General features: G+C 34.2%; 1 protein-coding gene across 3 annotated transcripts in view; it reads left to right on the forward strand.

Moving 5' to 3' along the window:
• znf385b (zinc finger protein 385B) overlaps positions 1-23,026 on the forward strand; it is an 82,082-nt gene that overhangs the window by 43,890 nt on the left and 15,166 nt on the right. For 2 of the 3 annotated variants that reach the window (XM_066687964.1, XM_066687966.1), the window contains 2 exons: positions 15,004-15,143; positions 19,620-19,730. In XM_066687964.1, coding sequence (XP_066544061.1) covers positions 15,004-15,143; positions 19,620-19,730 — 251 coding nt within the window. Of the gene's footprint in view, positions 1-10,173; positions 10,330-15,003; positions 15,144-19,619; positions 19,731-23,026 lie in introns of those variants that run through there. The other variant, XM_066687965.1, reaches the window with a different exon arrangement.

Genomic DNA, 23,026 nt, shown 5'->3' on the forward strand with positions numbered 1-23,026 from the left:
ACATCTGTGAAATAAGCAAACAGTGCAGATTGTTATAAAGCTTTGAGTAAAACCTTTTAATTTCTACTGGCAACATAAATTGCTACGAGGCTTTATAAGCATATGTGCAATGAGTTTTGAATGGCTGTTGCTCATCTAAAAGTCTAAATATCCAGTTAAAGCTTAAGGATAAAGTTGTACAACAACTTCCTGATGCAACAGGCTTTTTAAAATGCCTGTTTAAAACCGTTCTGTCATTATGTACATTTTTCACTGATGGAAAGCAGCATTACCTTTTAAACACTAGCTTGATCTGAAACATCTCATTGACAGATTAAAAGAATAGCTGTCATTTATTTCTCTTTGTCCTTTGGGACATAATTCAACTGTGAAAAGAAGTTATTAAGCTTGAATACCAGTCAAGCAGTTCTCCAGAGAAAACACCCAGCCCTGTTTGAAACCAGCACCGAGAATGACAAATAAGGCGGTTTACTTTTTAAGTAAAAAAAACAAACTGATAACTGTTCTCCCAGTGCACTATGCAGGCGACATGATTCAGCATTTCTTTGGTCTCCCTATTGAAAAAGATTGGTGTGTGTTAGTTCTTGGCCATGCTGAACTCATGTTAACCATTGTGAAACAGCAGTACATGTTATCAAATACTTAATGATGAATTACATTTCTCTACTCCAATAATAGTTGAAGGTCTCATAATCTAGTCTTCATTTGTGATTTAAGAAGCATTTACTTTTCTGATTGAGCGATCATTCACAGCTATTGGGTTCTGTTTTGAATCTGATTTATTTGTATATGTTTCAGTATGGAGTGCTTTTGGTTTCTGCATGAATTGGATGTTTCCACTGAAGAGCTAGGCCTGATCATAGTGATGTTCCTGTATGTGCCTGTTCTCAATCTGAATTATTTATTTCCATTGACATTTTTGGAAGAGTTTAACATGGCAATTTTTCTGTCCGTCTAAGGGCTAGTAAAAGTGATACAATCTTACATTTTTTAAAAGCAATTTTGAGTAAGTTAACATGGAAACCACATCCAGTGCAGTTGAGTGTTTGATTTATATTTTTGTGCAAGGAAAGATCAACATATGAAGATCAGCTTCTTCTTAGCTTTGAAGATTATGATTGAACTTTGATGCTCTCACTATTGAATAGCTTATATCTTGGAAGGAATATAAACAGTTTTTACCTGTTACTGGTTATTTTTCTGGAATATAGTACTTCTTTCCCTAGTGAAAATATCAGATAATTTTAATCGGAAAGAGTGGTTTGTGGACGTGATTCTGAATTCTCAATTTTTAACAGTAGCTTTGTACAAAAATATCCACTCCACTGATTTCTACACAGTGGCGGTACAAAGTTTACACCTCCTGTCTTCATTCAGTTCACTCAACTGGAATCTTACATCAGTTTTCAACAAACTCTGAAATGATGTATTTACATGTTATTTATGATGAATGATTTTTTTTTTTAAATTAAATTATTAGTAAAAAAAAATTCAGTTGAAGTGAGTGAATGTTTTTGATCACAACTGTATCTGGAGTGGACATATTTTGTGTAGTGAATGATGTTCTGTAATAAACAAGCTTTCAACATACTTAATCATGACTTAAATTTTAACATTCCGGGTGTTTTTTTGTCCCATTTCCTGCTACAGTAATCTTGAATTGAAAAGACCAAATATTTTACCTGTCATTGTTTAAAATGTATAGTTAATGGCTGTTGACATTTTTAGAAGTATGCTAATTAGTTATCTAAATAATGCATCTTGTTTCTCCTGTTGCCTAGTGTTTGCTAGTCTGTGTCAATTTACATTTTCCTTAGAACATCAGTTGCATTAGTCAGTGTAGTTCCTTTTCAAATGTAATGTGTGATGAGTACTGATTGTTATCTGTGTTAATAACCTGGATATATATCTAAACACCTTTTATCTACTATAATACTTGGGAAATAAAGTAATTATAAAAACTGTATATGAACTGAAACTGTATTCAATACAACATTTAGTTTTCTCCATTGTGGTTATTAAGAGTTTTTTTTTTTTTTTTTTTTTTTAGAACAGTTGCCTGATTTTGTAAGTGGTTAAAGAAAAAAAACTTTAATATCTTTTATATAATTTGTAATTTGTTATCTGTAATCTGTATACATAATTTTAAATTTTGTTTTTATCTTCAACCTCAGGACTTAAATGTTTTGGCATTCACTTTCAGCTGTAGCCACCACACTCATGGGCAACAAGTACTTGCAATGAATATGTGTGCTATGATCTCTTGATCTGGTTTTTACCAAGGGATCCTTTATCAGTAGATAAGGCCAAGCTATTAAACCCGGGAAGAAGGGACTCCCCCTGCCTGGCCTGCTCAGGTCTCTGTGTAATGCAGGTTAGTGCACAGTGATGAAGCAAGAGAAGTGCAGTGAATCAATCCTCTCATTTCCCTCCAATATGCAGCTTGTTTGATATGCAAACTTTAAAAGATTTTGTGTGATGAATGATTTATAGTGCTATCATCTAGTATATTATATATTCATGATTTCTTCTTTCCTGGCAGTATCCATTCAAGAACTTTAAATAACGTATATGGATTTAAATATATCAAAACATAGCCAACAACAACAATAATAATAATAATTATGAGCCTTGTTGTTGGTCATTGCCAGATATTTTATTTCGACAGTCAGTTTTATATGTTCAGCTTCAAAAAGCACTATTATCTACTATAAATTGAGCCTGGGCATTCTGTGGTCAAATTTGAAGTCAGGGCAATTTTGCATGCTTTGGAAAATATAAGGAATAAACAAAAAGAACAAATAATATCTCAGCTGATGTGATTTCCATATATTTGACATATGTTGTGCGGTGTGCTGCATTTCAATTTCCATTTTGTTTGCTAATGTAATACAGGTGAGTTCAAGTCATATTTGGTGACTTGAATCTACACACTATAATGCTCCCAATCATTTTAAATAGCATCTTATAAAATCCTCTACCAAAGCAGTTTTAAGAAGTGTGTTAAAAGCCCCAGGGTATTTAAAACATGTGCCGAATATGAGGGCAATGTTATCAACAGACCTTAAACAAACCAGTACGGGGCTCAACTCTGAAGAGGTCACTAGGCTAGCTTCTGCTTCTCGGATTGTTGGTTTTACTGTTTTACCAACATTTGAAAATAAGCATATAAAATCATATGCATCTCTGTCTGGAGAGTTTGCATTGCAGAGGGACCCCTTCCAGCTGTTCCTTTGTCTCCATGGAAACTGTGGAGCTAAAACAACAGAAGGGTAGCTGCTGGAAAAATCAGTTTTTGAAAGTAATTCTCACAGCTACAAAAAAATATTCTAATATAAATGGCTCAATACGAATGATTGCAACTTGTGTTTGACAGGTGGAAGAAACTTTCATTGTTAATCTTTCATGTTTTTATATCTCTTTTTTTCCATATTACTGGGTGCTATGAAGTATTGCTATTAAACTACTTCATAACGTGATGCGTATCTCATGCGAAGGCAACGTCTTCATTCGTGAACGACTTTCCCATATCCTTGTTCCAGTGGAAGATTTGTCATCATTCCTTGTTTTCATTTTCCTGTTCAGATCAAAGGATATTTGAAAGAGACTATGCTTCGAATTAAAATCAGCTTTGACTGCCAGTAGTCATACAATGTCATACTTGCATCATTTTGCAGTTGTATCTTGAATTTCCAGCTAATGAAAAGCGGTTTTCACACTACACCATCTAATCCCAGGATGAGTTGGCCCGGCTTGTGTGGTCAGCCCATATCTTTGTTCGCTTCTGTATACTAGGTCACTTCCACATTTATGATTTGGTTTGGGTTCCCACTACTGTCATGGTAACAGAGTTTGCAGGTGTGTAGGAAACCTTTGGCTAACTTCACAGTAATAGTTTTGATTTTACTGTGTAGTTTTGTAACCGGTTATTGTTTGCCCTACACAGCTCCCCCTCTTTGTAATCCATTCAAGGGATTCCTTTAGACAGCTATGAAGATTAACAGGGGAAGAGTTCATGCCTCTTAACTGCTGAGTTATATGGGGTAGACCATAGCCATTTAGTTGAAAGAGGACTAAGGTTACCCACCCCTGACACCTTTTGTAAGCTTTGAAAGACTTGTAGACTGATTTTTTTCTTTTGTTTCTTCTTCCCGCAAACCTCAGATAAATGGGTTTGGTTCAGACTGAAGGCAGAGCAGGACAAAACCAGTGAGTCATGCTCCAGATTAGCGCCAATGCACTGTGCTTTCTGTTTAGGCTGGGGCCTGGATAGGGGTGGTCAATATGGCCCAAAAAATTGACTGCACTATTCTAGACGTATCCGGCAACATACGGTATTTATCACAATACACTCAAATTTTACGTGTTGCATCCTTTTGCTGCCTTTTTCAAACATAATTCAGAAATTACCATGTTGATCTGTCTGTTGTTTTGAATGAAATAATACACACAACTGAAGATGCTCCTTTCTTAGCGATCAGCTCATTAGAATGAGGTTAACTTTCACCGCTTTGTTCTTTCCACTTTCATTCCAAAACGGCATTACTGCGGATATATATATATATATATATATATATATATATATATATATATATAATTTTTTGCCTGTGATATTTTCTTGTGATGGGTTCAGAGGGACCCCTTCCAGAGTTCAGAGTACCCTCTCTGTGCCAGAGCAGTAATTTTTCACAAATGGCTTATACATCAAATCTTGGTCCCCAGATTGATGACATGAATAAAGGCAGTCTGTCAAACCTCTTCTTTGGGGCAGGCTACCAAGACCAGAAAGATGTGTTGAAGTTTGGAAGTCAGAGAGATCTTGTTACAATATATTTCCAGTTTTAAATCTCTTGCTGTTACCTGAAGATTGTCCTCTTCAATACTTCATATCGTCTTTTAAAATATCAACACATAAAAAAGTGAATGTAACGAAAGGACAGTCTTAGTTGTCAAAAGCTATACCATCAAATCTATGAATGTATGTTTATTGTGTCGGGATACGAACTGTGCGGCACAGATGCTCCTCACCACACACCTCCACCATGGGAGAGTGTTCAGACCGCTACGCCAAAAGGCCAGGTCCTCTGATGTGCGAGGTTTACCACTGGACTGATTTAACAGAAGGGTTACATCACCTGTAAGGAGCTCATGTACATGATGAAGCCCCGTTACACAGCATTGTTTATGTATTGTGGATGTCTATCTGTTTTATATCTTGACAAAACACATATTTACACATAGAGCCCATTCCAAAATATTTTAATTGGCCACCACTGAAATTCCAGTAATCAAAAGATTTCAAAATAATGCTATTGAAATCAATATTACATATTATAGTCTTAGTGCAAAATGTGAATATTTTTAGAAATACAGAGGCATAATTCTGAGGAAGTTGTCATTTCTATTTTAAGAGAGATTAAGCTAACTCTGTTAGAAGTTTAAAGTTTGGCAACAGTAAGCAACAGAGTTATAAAAATGATTATCTTGGATTAAATAATAATATGCTATGGACAGATGGTTTTACTCAGAAGAATAATCCTTCCCAACATCTTTTTGATGTGGACACCACAATAAATATATTTGCTCTCCAAATGTATCCTCTGTGCATCCTCAGTGTTTCTGTTTATATGAATATTATTTTGAATACATAAAGAATTAAACAAAGTTACAAATTGATGTGGCTGTTTATATTGTATGGTATGTTCTGGACAAATATCAGCTCAGGTTTTTGAATATACAAGTATATATTGACAGTATTGCCTTCTGACAATATGTATCTTCCATTTCTGAGCGCTTGCATTACAATACAAGTGTGCAGTCCACAGATGGTGTTACAAATAAAGCTGCCAAATGTGTCACCACACTACTTTGTCATATATATCTGCAGATTGTAAAATATTTAGTTTTAATGGTGACATTATATCACATATCTTTCTGTACATTACAGTATATTAGTGCTGCACTGTTTAACTGCAATGGAAGGCATAGAATCTTCTTTGAAGTGTTATGTGGGCAATTAGGCACACAATCCATAGATGTAGCTGCATTAATGTGCATTAAAAGCAAACACGATGACATCATTTTAAATTTGAGTTTCTGTGTGCTTTGTAACATAATTCATTTCATGAGAAGGAGCAATGTGAAAAACAACATCACATTAACCATTCATTTCTGGGGGAATCTGTTCTGCTTTTGCTATGAATATGCAGGTCACTGGGAGTTGCACTACCTATTTTCACTCCTTATAAGGTCCCCGTAAATATGCTGCAAACTATATAAACTGCTTTTCTGTATGCTATTCTGTTTCTATATCTTAAGGAACTACTTCACATATGCAGAAGCAAAGTGTGTAGCCTCTTCTTTTTGGAGAAATCAGTTAATTTAAAAACCTTGCCATTTGTTTTTTTAACTGATTTTATTTTTTTATCTGGTTTATCAAGTATCAGCACATCTGGATAAAGAACAGATTAATCTGCCTATGCATATAAACATGGATCTCAGAAATACATCTCTATATTATGAGGGATGGTAGAATCTGTCGAAGTGTAGAATTCTGATTGAATAGACTGCATAAATATTTACATAATAACAGTATGAAGAACCGAAAGATTTCTCCCTCAAATATAAGGCTCTGTCTTACTACAGAGATTACAGCGTTTGAGAAAGTATATTTGTCATGGAAACTTGAGATTGTACATTGCTTTAAATAGCATTAAATTAAGTATTTATAGAGCAATTCTATTTTTACATTTGCTGATCTGTGATTAGAGCTAAGTATTCCATGATAGAATCATCTAATATTAATGGGAGACGACAAGAATGCCCAAAGAAATCTACCTTCTAATTTCCTTTATAGTCTGTCTTTATGTGCTGTTTTAGCTTTTTTTTCTTAATAACCATTTTTCCTATTTCTTAAAGTTGAGATATGGCATTTCATTCCATTTAAGTCTTAGAGAATAACATTCATTCGACCACATCTTTGATTGTATGCGGCATTTTAACCCATCATTTAAATGATGGTGTCATATATCAGATGGCATTTTCAGGCCATGGTTTTCTTAAAGTACTTTCCCTATTACAAATTACCATAATGCAACTAGCTGAATCATCCTTCTTGACATGTTTTCTGCTGTGTAATCTGAAATTTTCACTGCTTTAGTTTTTAACCATTTAAATACAATTTACAGTTGTTGTTGTTTTTTTAAATTAACAGGTGGAATTTCTGTTAGTACTTATATTTTCAGTAGTTGGACTATACATGCAATTTAATTTACAGCAGATACATATATACGTTTGTGAGATCAAATACTTATCAATCTAATATTTTTGTTGTGGTTGTTTGTTTTTGTTTTATTCAGGTGAGTTTCTGTAGCTATTGGAAAAACACCCCAAAAAAATAAAAACACTTTATTATTAAGATTAGACAATGATTTTTGTTGATTTGTTTATTGACTTTCCTATGCAAACCCATTTTACAATAAACCCCAGGCTGGCGATAAAGACAAGGTGGTGGGAGATCCTGTGCCATGGGGGAGCTGCAAGTGACTGGAGGGAAATGCTGTAAAAAGCAGAGGGAGAATCAGACCTCTGGCTCTTTTTATTGCCAAGGCTAATTGCTTCAGTGACTTGTGTTGGTGGCGCTCCCTCTAGCTGAACATTGAATTGCATCTCTGTTATTACTAATAAACAGCTAAATATAGGACACTTATGTGTGTGAGAAACAGATTTCTGAGTTTGTACTTGCTTAATTCAAAACATCTGAACACTGTTTTCAATAGCAACTTTTCCCCGTCTGTCAACATAGAGATGTCTTGGAATCGGGTTATGCAGCACATGTACTTTCACACAGGTTTTTTATTTTTACATTTGAACCAACTCAAGATAAATGTTACTTCTGCAGTCATGATGGAAGTCAGATAACAAAAGATAATTTTGATATTTAATATTTTTCTATTTATAAAGGCTTAAAAAAAATGTATTACACACTTGTGTTTTTTTTATCCAATTGACTTTGGCTGAGTAAAGGCAATGGGTGAATCAATGTGTGACAACCACTACATGGAAATTAATTTTTAATTACTAACATGGGTGTTGGCCACAAAAATATTTTCCTATTTGGATGAACCTATATCTATCTTTATCCATCTGCTTCCTATATTAAACCTAAATAAAATGGTTGAATAGTGTCCTATACTGGTTGGTAAGACATGGTTTACTCACAGTTAGCAAATTATACATCAATATTTACAGATGTATTAATTCTCTGTTATATAAACCAAAAGCAGAATATGCAAATTATACAAAATGTAGGAATGATTCCAGAATTAGGCCGAGTTAATCCAGACTGTGAGATTAAGGCTACTTTAGTGCTGAAATATTAGGTAAATTTATTCACATAACATTTAAATGTCAATGCTATTTTAGAATGCATGTCTAGATCATAGATATTATTTAAAGTGAGTGGAATAATTAAGCAGATTGGTTATTTGATGTGATATTTGACAGTTCTAAACTCAGACTGTGTTGTAGGGGGAAACCAGGCTATAAGGAGTCATTTCTACAACCAGTAGATTTGAGTTTTCCAGCAAAGGTCTATTTACTCAGTACTGCTCTATGCTTCTCTGGAACTAAGACTAGCATCTTACCAATATTTTACAGATCAACGGGCATTTCATCACACTTTTGACACATCACATTGTCAGTGCAGAGATGCTTTTTTCTTTATTCCGCTTAGTAATCCATGTATTTTATTTCATTGACTCGAGGTCAGGTTACACTTTTACAGGCAGAAGGCTTACTGTCCAAGGAATTGAGGGTAGTAAAATGAAGTATTTCAGCCTAGACTGCCTACTGTTTATATACTTTGTGTGTGTGTATACTGTATATAGAGAGATAGATACCTCTCTCTCTCAAATATATAAATGCATACATATACTCTTTCAACCTGTCAGTTTCTTTAGTAATAGTAATGTCTTAAACACATCATTGTTTAAATTCCAAAGTATCAGTGTCTGCACCACATCTATTATTATTGAACGTAACTGGTATGTTTTTTCATTCAAACAAACAGTATTTGAGGTATATTTGAATACAGATTTGATTGGGTGACTGGAGACAGAGTGTTTGTTAACCTTTGGGAAAAGAGCAATTTCATGCTGCATTCACTTCAGCATTGTTAACAGCAATCATTTCACAGCGGCACCAGTGGTCATGCAGTCACCCAGCTCCAAAAGCTCAGAATACCATATGAGCTTTACACACTTAATTGTACATGTAACATATCTTAATCTTCTGTTGTAGACACATGTAGTAGCATTAAACAGAATTATATTGTTTCACATATATTTTATTTTGATCTTAATTCAACTATAAACAGCTCCCTGATGCAATGAGCTTTAAGAATTAATTTGTAGGAGCTCTCATTCTCATTGCCTATGGGTTATAATTTTCACCTTGCTACCTGTTTACTTGAAGCAGAACATCCAGGATTACACCCATTTCTGAAATCAATCTGTTTAATTAATACTGCTATTCTAAAAGTAGTTGGTGAGCACACTGCTGTAACCACAACCTTGTAAATATTTGATTCTGACGAAACATTTGAAAACAAACATAGGGCTCAGATCCTCTAGTTAAATAAAACCATTGAAAGCATGGGAAACTCTCCAATCGATAATTGATCACTACAATTGATTGAGTCAATCACTTAGTGCTTGCAAAAAGGACTAAATCCTAAAATAGATGTTTAATAGGCACTGGCACAAGAAGGACAGATCTAAATGGGTCACGAAGTTCACTTAGCAGTGGATACTAAATGTTAACATTCAATAATTGTTAACAATATATTTTCAGTTCCTTTCCAATCTGTTTACTAAAATATTTGTCAAGGCAGGACTATATATATATTTTATAATTAGATTGCTGTTTTTTCATAGGATTTTCAAAAACATTTCTTAACTGTTCAACACATATTAGCTGTTGTATTGTTCCCCGCACCTTTGCAGGTTATGAAGAGTATTCACTCTTCATAAGTATTTACCCAGTCATAGGTGAATGAGAGAACTTCACAGAGGATGTTTGTCAAACAATACTCCACCCCTGTTTGCAAATGGGGGCAAAGTACATTGTACGCTTCACAGAGATTTGTGAATTGTGGATGTGCATGCAACAGTTGACATGCATGGTAAATGTTTTTCATTTCACCATATATCATGTTAATAAAAAACATATTATTCTTTGACATTTTTTATTGGATAAAGTAGCACGTTTGTTGTGGAAAGATTTGCACCTTAATGTGCATCATAAATATGAACTCGAGAGGCTTTCTAGGTAAGATCATTCATTTGTAAGGAACATGCCGTAAGATGGTGCAATATTTATTTTGATACTTTGATACTTTCAGGGGATAAAGTTAAACCCTTTACAGCTCATACATATTTGTTGCTGTTATTCTAATTTCCATTGTTGGTCACAATTGACACATAATGGTTGTATTTAGTTTTGTTGCTGCTGTTTGATAATGCTCTTGTTGTAAAGAAGTTAAATTGTTAAAGATGGCAAATTTGAATGTCAGTCATTAATTTCTGTAATCTGTACTGAACTTTACAATGACTTATTTCTGATTTATAATTATTCTTTATTATGTTTTGCCTAACGGATATATGTCAAATATACCAGGATTAATATTCAGCTACTTTTATGAATGTTTAAGTATGTTTAAATAGGGAGTCTAACAAGAACATAATCCATAAATACATTTTGCTTAAAATTGTATTTGTTTACCTTTCAAGGACAGTAGTTTTCATAATCATTTAGAATAACATCTGCAACATAAGTGCTCTGATGGTATCAAACTGGCATATAGCTTTGTTTGCCTGGTGACCAGAATTGTTTTTAATCCCTCTAGTAGCCTGATTGTATAGCTAAGGTATTTTGAAAAGCTGACTGGATGTGAGCTACAACCTGTCTTTACTTGTATTGTCATTCCTTTGCACTGATGTTTATTCTTAATCTGAATAAACAGTAGGTCAAGTTAAACAATGTTTATTGCATTGATAAGGAAACTGAATCACATTTTTATTTATCTATAAAACAGCGGTTATTTTACAGTAGCTTTCTACTCTGAGCACTTAATTATGTTTGAGAAAAACAAAAAGCACAAACTATAAATTACCAACATTATTATTTCTGAATACATAAAACTCATGTACAAAATATCTGACCTTGTTTCACTAGATAGATGAACAGACTGGTAGATAAATGATCTCTGCAACACAGGGAATGGTACTATATAAATGTAGGTGGTACTTAAAGGTCAGCTTAATGGTATTCATTTAAATTAGTTATAAACAAACATTTCCTTATTAGCATTTAGATTATGTGGCATTGTTTTCTTTACAATGTTCTTGAGCTCTGCTAATTCTGATTAATAATACGAATATATAATTGCTTAGGAATGGCTGAGAGGACGTGCCTCTCACTGTCTCTGTTGCGTTATGTCACAGAATTACCGCACCCCCTCCCTGCCTCTCTCTCTCTCTCCATACAGTGTAGAAGTTGGGAGGTTTGATAAATTCAAGGAACTCTAGCTATCCTTTCTTTAATTTTCCCCTCAAGAAGCAGACTGGGGGTTATGATGAGTTCTGCTCTCTGCGTGTGATATAATGGGAACAGAGTTCATGTGGTGAGAGTGATTTTTTTTTTTTTTTTTTGTGTTATGAATTAAAAATAGAACTTCAGAATATGACAAAGCAAACAAACTCAAAATAATCTTAATGCTAATGAGGAAATCATCTGTTTCTGGTTTATTTTTTTTTACAAGAAATACAATTTAGTTAACCTTTAGGTTAAGACCACAAAGGCCCATAATAGTTTCTATGAGGACCAGCTCTAGTTTAATTTAACCTGCTGACCACAGAGGCAACGTCTTGAGGTGTTAATGTTCATAGATCATTGAAGGGTGCAGTATATTTTCAAATTGTATCGAACATCAGTGCCTTAATGTGAAATACTTAAGCGGTAGACAAAGATGGTGAAACTATATATATATATATATATTAGCTGGATTTATTAAAATTAAAAATGTTCTTGTAAATTATATCATGATCTTATTACGTGTTTTTCTGATGTGTATATTTGTATTAATTTTATTAAATCATATTAGAGGGGAATAAAGTTGGTGTATTATGCCATACGAGCTGTGTAATAGTTGAAATAGCATATTGAATTAATTGAAACTTTAGTTGCTCAGTATCCTTTATTGTTTCTATTGTTTTTATTTTTTTTAATCTGGGTTACTACAAATCACTACTGCTTTGAATATTTGCACCAGATCATATTTATGTTTTCTATTATAGCCTATCAATGTGAACAAATACATTCTGTATTGGTATGAAATGCGGTGTGTCAGCAACAAATATCTGGTTTCTGGATCGACTAATTTAATTTCATTAAATTGAAAATGTGATCACCTCTAGGTTTGCCATATTTTAGCCATAGTGCAAGAATACACCCAGTCTGGCCTTTTCTAGGTATGTCAATGTAAATAATGGGACAATGTGTAATTGAATGTTTAAAATGTCACAGTGGGCATGTGATATACTAGAATCAGTGCAGTGCGTGATGATAATACAGTAGAACTGAAGGACTCAAGTGTTTTGATTTGTACAATGCTTACAAATGTATTGGTTTGTCATGTTAAATAGGCCTAAAAAAAACAGTAGCCAACCAAAAATCAATATAAAGTTAATGTCTAATGTATGCATAATCAAACGCATCTTGGACAATGTAAAACCATTAGGAAAAGTATCTTTAAATCTCATGGTAAAATTGATTTAAAATAGTGGTTTTATTTGCAGCACTGTTGTATAATATGTACCACACTGATGCATACAAGTTACTCTTTTCATTGAGTAATGTCGCACAAAGGCAATAGGAAAATCTGTGTAGTGCCTAGCAAGTATTTATGTGCTGTTATTTATGTGGTATGATTCACCCCACATTCTTGATGACAAAAACGAAATAGTGAAAACAAATCTACCTGGTTGTTCTTTCGCAAGAGGCTCCAAAAAGCAAAACGAAATGTCCCTCAAATGAAGACATTTCATTCACTTACGCATGAGCAAGCTTTAAATCACACACAGTGATAGTATTTGAAGAACAGTAACATGGGTATTGAAGTGGAACTACTCTAAGCCAGTGTGCAAGCAACTACACTGAACTGTAGAGTTAGATTAAGAAATATTACACTGATGGCTTACACATAGCTCTACAAAATCATAGTGCTTAAAACACACTCACTCCCGGGATGTAAGTGACCTTTTAAAGACTATATGAAAGTATAAAACTTATTCACAGTGCCTTGTTCAGAAGGGTTGTCACATAACAACAAACACATGTTGTCATTATTTAAATGTAAACCTGTCATTTGGAAGTGGGACTATATAGTATAAAAGTTAGCATTAGCTACAAATAAAAGGTAACAAAAATGGTTACATGCAACCATCTGCATTATCATTAGTGCAGATGCACACTTTCGTTCTGATATAGCTGGGTAAAAAAGATGGATACCTAACCGTTTTACATTTTGTTTTTCCACTTTCATCGTAAAATATTTAAAGGAGTTTAATTAGTGTTCCAGTTATTTTTCTGCATATTTTGAATTTCTGCATCTCTGCCTCTGATTGAATTTAATTTCAGATAATGACAGGAATCCTGTAGCTGTTTCTGCTCACTACAAGAAGCACATTGTAGCCATAGGCTCATTCAGATGTATACAGTATGCTTCAGTTGTATAAGCATAAAAAAACAGAAACCTCCTCGTACCTTGCAATATTAAAATAAGAGCTTTTTGAAATGCTAACAACTATGTCTCTTAGTATCTGAAATGTACGTATGAGTGCTCTGATTCTTCTAGAAACAGCATGTGGTCCCCAGAGGATTACTGGGCCTGCTCATTCTTTCACAATTCACTAAATCATTCAGATGTGTAGCTGAGGAAACACAGACACAAAAGATACAAAAAAGACAGAGAAAATGGTCTTCAATTCTAGCTTTTTAAAATTGGTCAGTGAATATTTATTTCTTGCTATACCCGGTTGGTGTATGTGGTCAGCAGTTTGCGTGTACATTGCGATTCTCCACACAACACCCATCGAAAGTGAAGAAAAACCTATCTAACTGATTTCTCTGGATTTACCATTGACATAATTTATACCATGTTTTTTTCATTTTTTATTACTTAAGCTTATTCTAAAGGTGCCCTTGTTTATGTTTATATATATATATATATATATATATATATATATATATATATATATATATATATATATATATATGCACTACATCTCTACCTCTCCCTCTCTCCCTAGATCAGTGTGCTTGTGTGGATTTATGTATATTGGCAACAACCCCAGAAATGAATTTATTTTGTTATTGATATTACTGTTTTGATTTTCCATGTATCTATTTGCTTTTGATAACAATAAGGGTTAAAAGATTGCAGCGCACAGTGGTGTTAAGAGCTTCTGTATTTAAACATGCTTATACCGAATACAGAGTTCAATGGAACGGAGGACTATAAACAAACAATAATCTGAGAGGCAGTCTGACCTCTGCTGCCCCAGATTTGCATAAAGTCCCTGTAGCCCTTCAGCTCCATTGATTTGATAGGCCCGCATGCATTCAGTAAGCATCTGGCTTTAATAGGTGCCTGTCCCCAGCCTCTCAGCTCGTCAGACTGTTCAGACTCAGAGACACAATCATTCTACCTGCCAGGATGATTCACACACCATATGTCTCTCCAGGATTCGAACTTAGCCGTTTGCAAGGAAATGTTCTGCTTCATTTAGAAAATGATGAGTTACTTTTCACTAATCACAGCGGCCGCTTCAGAATTTTTTATTTCTGCGAAGGCTTGTGTGGCAATAATTTATTCTCTAACATGTGCTAGAAATAGACTCTTGCTCCAGAGCTAAAGGCATCTATTTCGTTTCTCACTAACAGGAAGTACATGCAATAGCAGCACACTTCCTGCACTTGTGAGAACACCTCTGATGATGCAGTCCTCATTGGATATCAAACCTTTTATGTCCTTTCAAGTGGATTCTAGTTCTCCTGTTGGACTCTTTCCCAATTTCAATACAGTAAGTACATTTTGTCTTTTACTGCCATTCTGTGTGATGTGATGTGCCTGTTCAGGAAATAATCAGTCAAACCTGCCTTGCAAAACATTCTAGATCATGGTTTCAGTTTTAGTACTGTATCACTTCAAGTTTGAGAACTAAGCTCTACCTTTTTCCTACTTGGAAAACGTGTCTGAAATGCATACAGTTACCATTGCTGTGACTGTTCTCTTTGCTCTCCATTAACTCAACTCATTCCACAATTACTATACTGTTCCTAACACCTGGAGACTATTTGTGATGCTAGGATACAGGATGCATGTTGCAAACAGTCTCTGTATAGACCCCAGACATTGATTTCCCCACTGCCACTACCTAAACTAGGGTGAACAAAATAGATTTTTTTTTCTTTATCTTCCCCAAAGCAGTTTTCATTTTAAAAGATAGTGCATGCATTAGAAATTGATGTGACCTGAAATAGTGAATACACATTTTATTTTTCTTAAATCTGCACATCCTGAGATAAGTTTTTGAAAACATGCAGCAGAAATGTCTTTACTTTGGTCTACAGAGTTCTACTGAAGCTTAATGCTACAAGTCTTTAGAGACTAAAAAAAAAAAAAAAAAAGTCAAACCTTTGCCATAGGACCTAATCATCTGTCAAGGTCTGTACTCTTCAGACTTTTTCATATTCACTCTAAACTAGCTGAGTAACTTCCATTTTCTTAAAAAGCAAAACATTATTTTAATCATCTTAATGCTATCATTATGTGTTAAGTACTTCTACAAACTGTAATCATTGTATTAAAGTTGAAGGTAATTATATGGAGTCTGGATATAATGATACCAGCAAATTAACATTTTTTTCTGTATAAAGACTGTGTATCATTTTAATTTCTTTGGCCAGCATAGCTTGCAGTGATAATGCATTCCAATTTTCAGTAGAGCATGAGTATTTATACTTGGGTAGAGAAGAATAATCTTATCTTAGTCAAATGTGGTAGATTATAATAATTTATTTGACTAAAAGTACTTAAAACATGCCTGTTACTAAAACAATGCATATAATGAGTACATGACAGCGGAACCAAAAACACAAGAACAACAATATAATCATTACCATTAAAAAATTTCTATGTTAATATAATCACATATTTTTCAAACGTTGTATAGGACAGGGAGGGCTTTTTATATTAACTTTGGGAACATATGGGGCACAGGTGACAACCTTAAATCTTGCTAAATAAAGAAACATAAAAAGTTGAAAGGCTTCTTTTTAATGTCAGTTTATATTTGGGAATAGTACTTTAGACAGTATTTCCATTCTGACTAAACTGGTACTCCAATGTTTATACAGATGGATTTAATTTAGTGTTTTAATCAGTCGAAACAAAACAAAACAACAAACAAAAAAAGACGTTTATATCTCACTGCACCGTTCCAAACCAGAAAATTGTTTTCACATTTGAGTGCTTTTAATTTAATTTTGAGAGTGAGAAAGCTTCAAACCTTTATGTAACTATTTCCCTGGTAAGCTTTAACTTTTATTCAAATTGTTTTTGTTTACAAAATGTGTTCAGTTGCATGTTGCTCCAATCTTGTTCATTCTCTCATGGAAAAAGGGATATTTTGCTCCAGTGTAACTGAAAATGGAGCTTGCCTAAGCTGGATGCTGCAGTGGTACATTAGTCTCCGTAAAGTATATTCTACAACAGTAGAGAGCAGGTGTCCCCATTTATAATTAGTGACGCTTAATTTTGCGAAGCACAGACAGTAACCAGTTCCAAGCAGCTCATTGTAATACAATACAGGCAAGCTTTTATTAGCAGTGTGAGGATAAACAGGTTCTAGATGCCCCATAACATATGAATGTTTAAACACCAGAAGTGTATCAAATGCTAAGCCTCGTTTACTGAACAAACATTAAGCCAGCTTGGTTAAAATATTGAAGTTAATTATCATTTTAAAGGGCAAAATCAATTTCAACACTGAATTAATACTGTTCTGAGATTGTGTCTGAATAGAATTTGGTGCCAGTGTATGTGGAGATGTCATCAAATAAAAACTAGGTGTAATTAATCAGACTGATGCATTGTGTATAGATGGGCACGATGGTTCTACACATTTGCTGCATTACTGTAGGCAGCTACTACCCCGTCAGTGTAATCAATAGATATACCATATCACACACAATAGACAATGGATGTTTGGAACCAAGCCAAATCTTTCAGACAGGAAAAACCTCTGAACAACAAATTGATCTGACAAGCAGGAGAATAGCCACCTGATTGGCTTCATCTAGTGTAAATTCCCTATATTCAGGGGAAACAAAAGGGCAAAATCTCAATATACCTGATTTTCAATTTTTGCAGTTTTTCTCTTGCTTAAAAACATAGGTTACCATGATATTTAGTATGTGTGTAAAACCATTGTTTTATTCAGGTGTCTTTTAATAATAAGATACCACATGAGAGGTTTTCTTTTTTATAAACCAAATATCACACTTTAGTTAACGCACCTTAATCAAATACGTTTTAGTTAAAACATTAAATTGTTGGTTGTCTTGTTATTCTGTTATTAGAATAACTCCTGGCTGACTGTCTGGCTTGGGTGAAGACCTGTTTTTTTCTGTGTGTTTATTGTCTTCTCCTTCATATAGCGTCTTTGTTCACAGTTCAAACATGAACAACTCTCTGTTTAATCTGCCAGAAAAGCTTGGCTGCAGTTTCATATTTGGAACACAGTCCCTTTGAGTGTTTCCTTCCAAAAACATAAGAACCCGCCACCAATTTAATACACAATATTCTTTCTTTTCCCCCCCAAAACATTTCCTAAATAAAGTAACAAGTCAGAGACTGTTTGCTTACCAGAATAGATTTTCAATTATTTTTGTATAGCTGAGTGAAGAGCCAAGAAGAGAGAAATGACAGAAGTGTATAATTGAAATTCATTGGATAGTGACAGCCTGCCACACTGCAAGCATCACCCCATAGCAATTCTTATCAGTAAAATGTAATTAACAGTGCTGGAATGATAGACAAAGTCAATCTTTTAAGTGTAATGAATCAATATCTGGATAGTATAGCATGTCTGAAAAAAGCAATTAAATGCCAATTTTATTGTAGGGTCTGGGAGATAGGACATGGCTGCGCTTTTTTTTTTTTTAGGATGTGTATCAATGGTCCTAAAATCTAAAATAAGCATTGATTAAAACAAATACTATATAATTACTCCACACTCCAGCATGTGTTACAAATTTAACAATATATCAGGAACCTCATACTTATTTATTCTTTCTAGATTGCGTTTTCACTTTAAAATACTTTTCTGTCAGCAATTGTATGATTATAAGTAATTCCAAAAAGGGCCTGGCTATAAAATTAAGAATTGCATTTTACATCCCAAAAGCTTTTTAAGAATGTATCTTGTGTTTACACAGAATATAATTAAGTCTTTTTAATCTTAGCAGTTGGGCAAGAACCTCGGTTGATAAAATGTTGGCTCTTCTCCTGAAATTAAAAGCACTCTTATTAGTTAAAGGAAGTTGAACCCATGCCCTCCCAGCTTACTGTAATCCATCCAAGCTATGAGTAATATCTTATCAATTCTTAATGGATTAGTTTTTTGATTCTCGTTGTGACCAAATGACACCCAGTGCTCTCTTGTTTATGAAAGAGCACCTAACTGCTTTGTGGTAATCAAGAGTTACTGCCCCCGGGGAAGAGCTGGCACTTTGTATGTGAGTTTGCCCTTGTGCTGTTGTGCGGCTCTGTGGTTTGGACCTTTTTTTTAAGCATTCTGGACAAGCAGATTTAAAATGGGCATTTGAAATAAATACAAGATATAGCACTTACGAGTGTCTCCTTCTGGGATAAACTGTTAAGAAAAAAGAAAAAGGTATCCGTTATCATTTCTTTCAATTCAATACTTTTGTCATGCATTTTTCTTTTGTTAATTCAGACACAACATATGTGTAAGTTATACATAACTTGGTGTCAGTTACTGTGTACTGCATGTGTATTAATTCAATAACATGTATTAGAATTAAAATGGAAAGTTGAATAACCTCTCTGTCCATCAGCTAGGTTGCATGTGAGAGAACGTAGATCTGATCAATACAAACGGACAATTTAAATGTTTTGCTGTGTTAGTCTACATGATAATCTGTTTTGTTTGAATCACTTTTTTAACTTTTTTAAAATGTCAAATTATGGTCTTGTGCTACATTATCCCCCCCTTTTTTGTCTTTAAAATGATTAATGGTTGAATTGCAGTCCTTGGCCTACCTTGAAAGGTTTCTGTATTATGATGCATTTTGTAAGTTCAACATACTAATGAGTTATTTTTGCTTCATCGTAAGGTTTAATGGTTATTCATATGCAAGCCTTTACCTCAGCAGTCTCTCAGCAGACATAAAATCTCTCTAATAAATGTTAAGCTTAAGACCGATTTCTCCAGCTCTGTATTAAGTGTACTTTTCCGATGTTTGCCCTCCAGATGGATCCTGTACAGAAAGCTGTAATTAACCACACATTTGGAGTGTCTATTCCTCCAAAGAAAAAGCAAGTTATCTCCTGCAACGTCTGCCAGCTCCGTTTTAATTCAGATGTGAGTAGAGGATACCTTCTTTGGGATATTCTTATGTTGTTTCAGGGCTTATATATTATATTGTCTGTAATGTGTCCTTTTTCCACATCCACACCAGTCAAAAAAGACTCAAATGAAAAGTGATCTACGGCACATATGTTAGCCAACCAGTCAAACCAGTACAAACAAAAACAGCTGTCAGAATGTTTCTGTTTGAGGTTTTGCAATATTTTCTACTTTGCAATATTGTTTAACTAGTCATTTCTTCAGTGGGAGCTTTCGGTTGTGTCCCTACAATGAGGTAAGTAATATACTGTATGCATATTCATGTTTCACCAATGTACTCTTTCTAGAGCTTTAGGTTTCAGTGGCTATCAAAGTTGTGCTTGAAGATCTAAGATATTTGTTGGATTTATTAGCTATTATTCAAAATACAGCTCTGGAAAAAAATAAGAGACCACTTAACATTGATTGGTGGTCTTTTAATTTTTTCCAGAGCTGTTTTATACATGTATGTATCCAAATATGTGTTATATACTGGAACATGATAGAAAAAAACATAAAGGTTTCAAATTATCTATTAAATGTTTTCAATAGCAGTCAGAAAGACATTTCGGAAGTCAGTAGTCACCTCTTGTGTAATTTCATCATACAATTTTTTATATATTTATTTTAAATGTTATAATATGTATTGTCTGTATTTAGACTAAAACTAAATATCCTTTATTTTAACGCATGTGACCTGATATAATAATTAAGCAGGTTATACAAAATCATACAAGTGTAATGAATATAAGTGTGGATCTTCGAGCTCTTACATGTCTTGAAGTACAAATGTAATAGGCTATAAATAAATACAAATTACAAAGCCAGTTCTGAAGTGCACTTGTTTGATTTGGCTTTTACTTGCAGCCTCAGCATGCAAATGCTGCTGGTAGAGAAATGCTGCAAATTAGGTTGTTGTTGTTTGTTTTTTCATCATCAATTAGTGTCTCTATCCAAACACAATTCAGTTGTTTTTTTTTTTTTTTCTGAAAACATGCTTGGTGTATATAAAATAAGAGCTCCATGTTTCTCTTTAAATTAGTGGTGTACAAATTATATGTTTGTAAAATGTATTTTGGCGCACACAGTACAGTACTACACAGTACAGTTGTCAAGAACTGATGATCGAAATGTGTTAGTTCATTAGAGAATAAGGTTACTGAATAAAACGGTTTGGTTTTTGTATTGTTTCTGGTGTGTTGATGGGATAAAGGGTAATTAAGTGCAGTATTTTCCTGTTTTTCCACTCTCATTTGGCATTGATTAAGCCATTTAATTTAAGATGGATGGCAAGAAGTGGCACTAAGCCCAGTTATTGCAGTTCTCCCACTGTGAACAGTAATTGAGAAAAGGTTTCTTAGCAGGCTTAAATAGACAGTTGGATGACTGTGGTAACACCGTAGTTTTTTTAGCTAGTTATTATTTTTATGAATAATATATTATGTGGTTTTCAGCTTCATTAATACTTACTCATCAGATATTTGTAGATGACTGAACAAACTCAGATAACATCGCATTGCATCTTAGCATTTCAAATTGTTATTTCTGTGTTTTTTATTTGAATTTGTACATATGTTATTTAATTGTAAATAAGATATCAATTTATCAGCTGGGGAAAGGCACTTAAATATCAGCCGAACAGTATATTGAAAACATAATTATCAAAAGTAAAACGCTCTATATCCTTATTGGCAATAATATTCAGTAGTGCTTGTTTGCTTTAACACATTTTGGCACTGTTCTTTTCATAGCAATAAAACTCCACCGACTGCTGTAGTGCTACACCTCAAACTCAGTCCGGGTGCATCACATGCAGGGATCAACCCATGCAACCTCCCCTTCTCCATCACACTCTCTCTCACTGTGAAGAATATAGGTGTGTCTAAGTGATTTACTTTTTTAAATAAAGAATAGATCGATTTGTTTGGACTTACACACAACTCTACTGTTCATAGTAAGGGAGACAGTGAATTGGGAGTTTTTGGTGTGCAATGTTTCTCTCTGCATGTGATGAAACACAACATAGTCTAGGAATTGAGAGAGGCAAGATTTAACAAGCACCTTATCCAGCCACTCCAAATCCAAGTACAATATGGCAGAGCAAAGATGTTTTATGTCATGTTAGTGTCAGCTTATTTTTTTTAAACCTTCTGGCAACAAATGTATCCCAATATCTAAGAGTCACCTGACAAGGTTTAGACTATCTCTTGTCTTTAAAACCATGTTTCCCATAGGGGTGAGATATTGCAGACATAACTACATAATTTAAAAGAAAACAATGTCATTTGAGGCTTAGGTTTTAATGTTTGATAAGCTTCTTTGAAATTGGCCATGTCTTGGTAAGGTTTATGTTCATTCCATCCAGTCGCTAGGGGCCAGTTTTTCTGTTTTGGATCCCACAACCTGCATCATCTTTCTATGTGTGTGAAAAACTGAAACATGTGTAATTGAATCACCTTCTTCTCAGTTTGCTGTAATTCTATTATGCCATTCAATCTTGGTATACAGTGGCTAGAGTGGATGGCTTGTTGTCTTAACACTTCTTCCCCTCAGCTGTAATGAAGTTTCAAGTGAAGAACAATTTCTGTTAGTGTTTTTTCTATCACAGGTTTATAATGAGGGCTTTAGTTGACAGATGTTTAATAAACTCTGTAAAGCCTGCAGGTGAAACTGAAACATACACTAGATTAGCTTAAAACTGCCATCTGATACCCCTCAACCCATATGCTTATAAATTACATTCTTGCATGTTTTTGTGATTTTTTTCCCCTGCCAAAAGTACAATCTTAATGTATTTACCTTTGACAATAACTGGCTAGAGTTTCAATTAAACTGTTCCCTGTTTCAATGGGAAAGAGTTATTGCTCATAGGTGTATTTACTCTCAATGACATTGTGTAGTGGAGTTCACGCCCATGTGACACATCCTTCTTGTTCTCCAGGCAGAGCATATCTGTCTTGTCACAGGGGTGCCATTTCAGACTCTGTATCACTGCTGCTCAAACAGCGACAACTCTTGGGGTTTGGTGAGATATGAGCCTCTTTCTTCCTTCTTAACAATCTTGATCCCTATTTAAGAAATAACATGATGTACTCTCTACATTATGCTCATTTCGTTGGTTTTTGCTTTATTTGTATTTATTTATTTGAGCAAATTTGCTTCTTGTTGTTGCCCTTTGTCCATGCCATGTCTTCCTTTATTCTCACCAGCTGTGGTAATTCTACATTTCAAATGGCTCGTCTGTAACCTTTCTTAGTGTCTTAATTTACTTA

The sequence above is a fragment of the Amia ocellicauda genome, chromosome 16, assembly GCF_036373705.1.
Source record: "Amia ocellicauda isolate fAmiCal2 chromosome 16, fAmiCal2.hap1, whole genome shotgun sequence".
Lineage (NCBI taxonomy): Eukaryota > Metazoa > Chordata > Actinopteri > Amiiformes > Amiidae > Amia > Amia ocellicauda.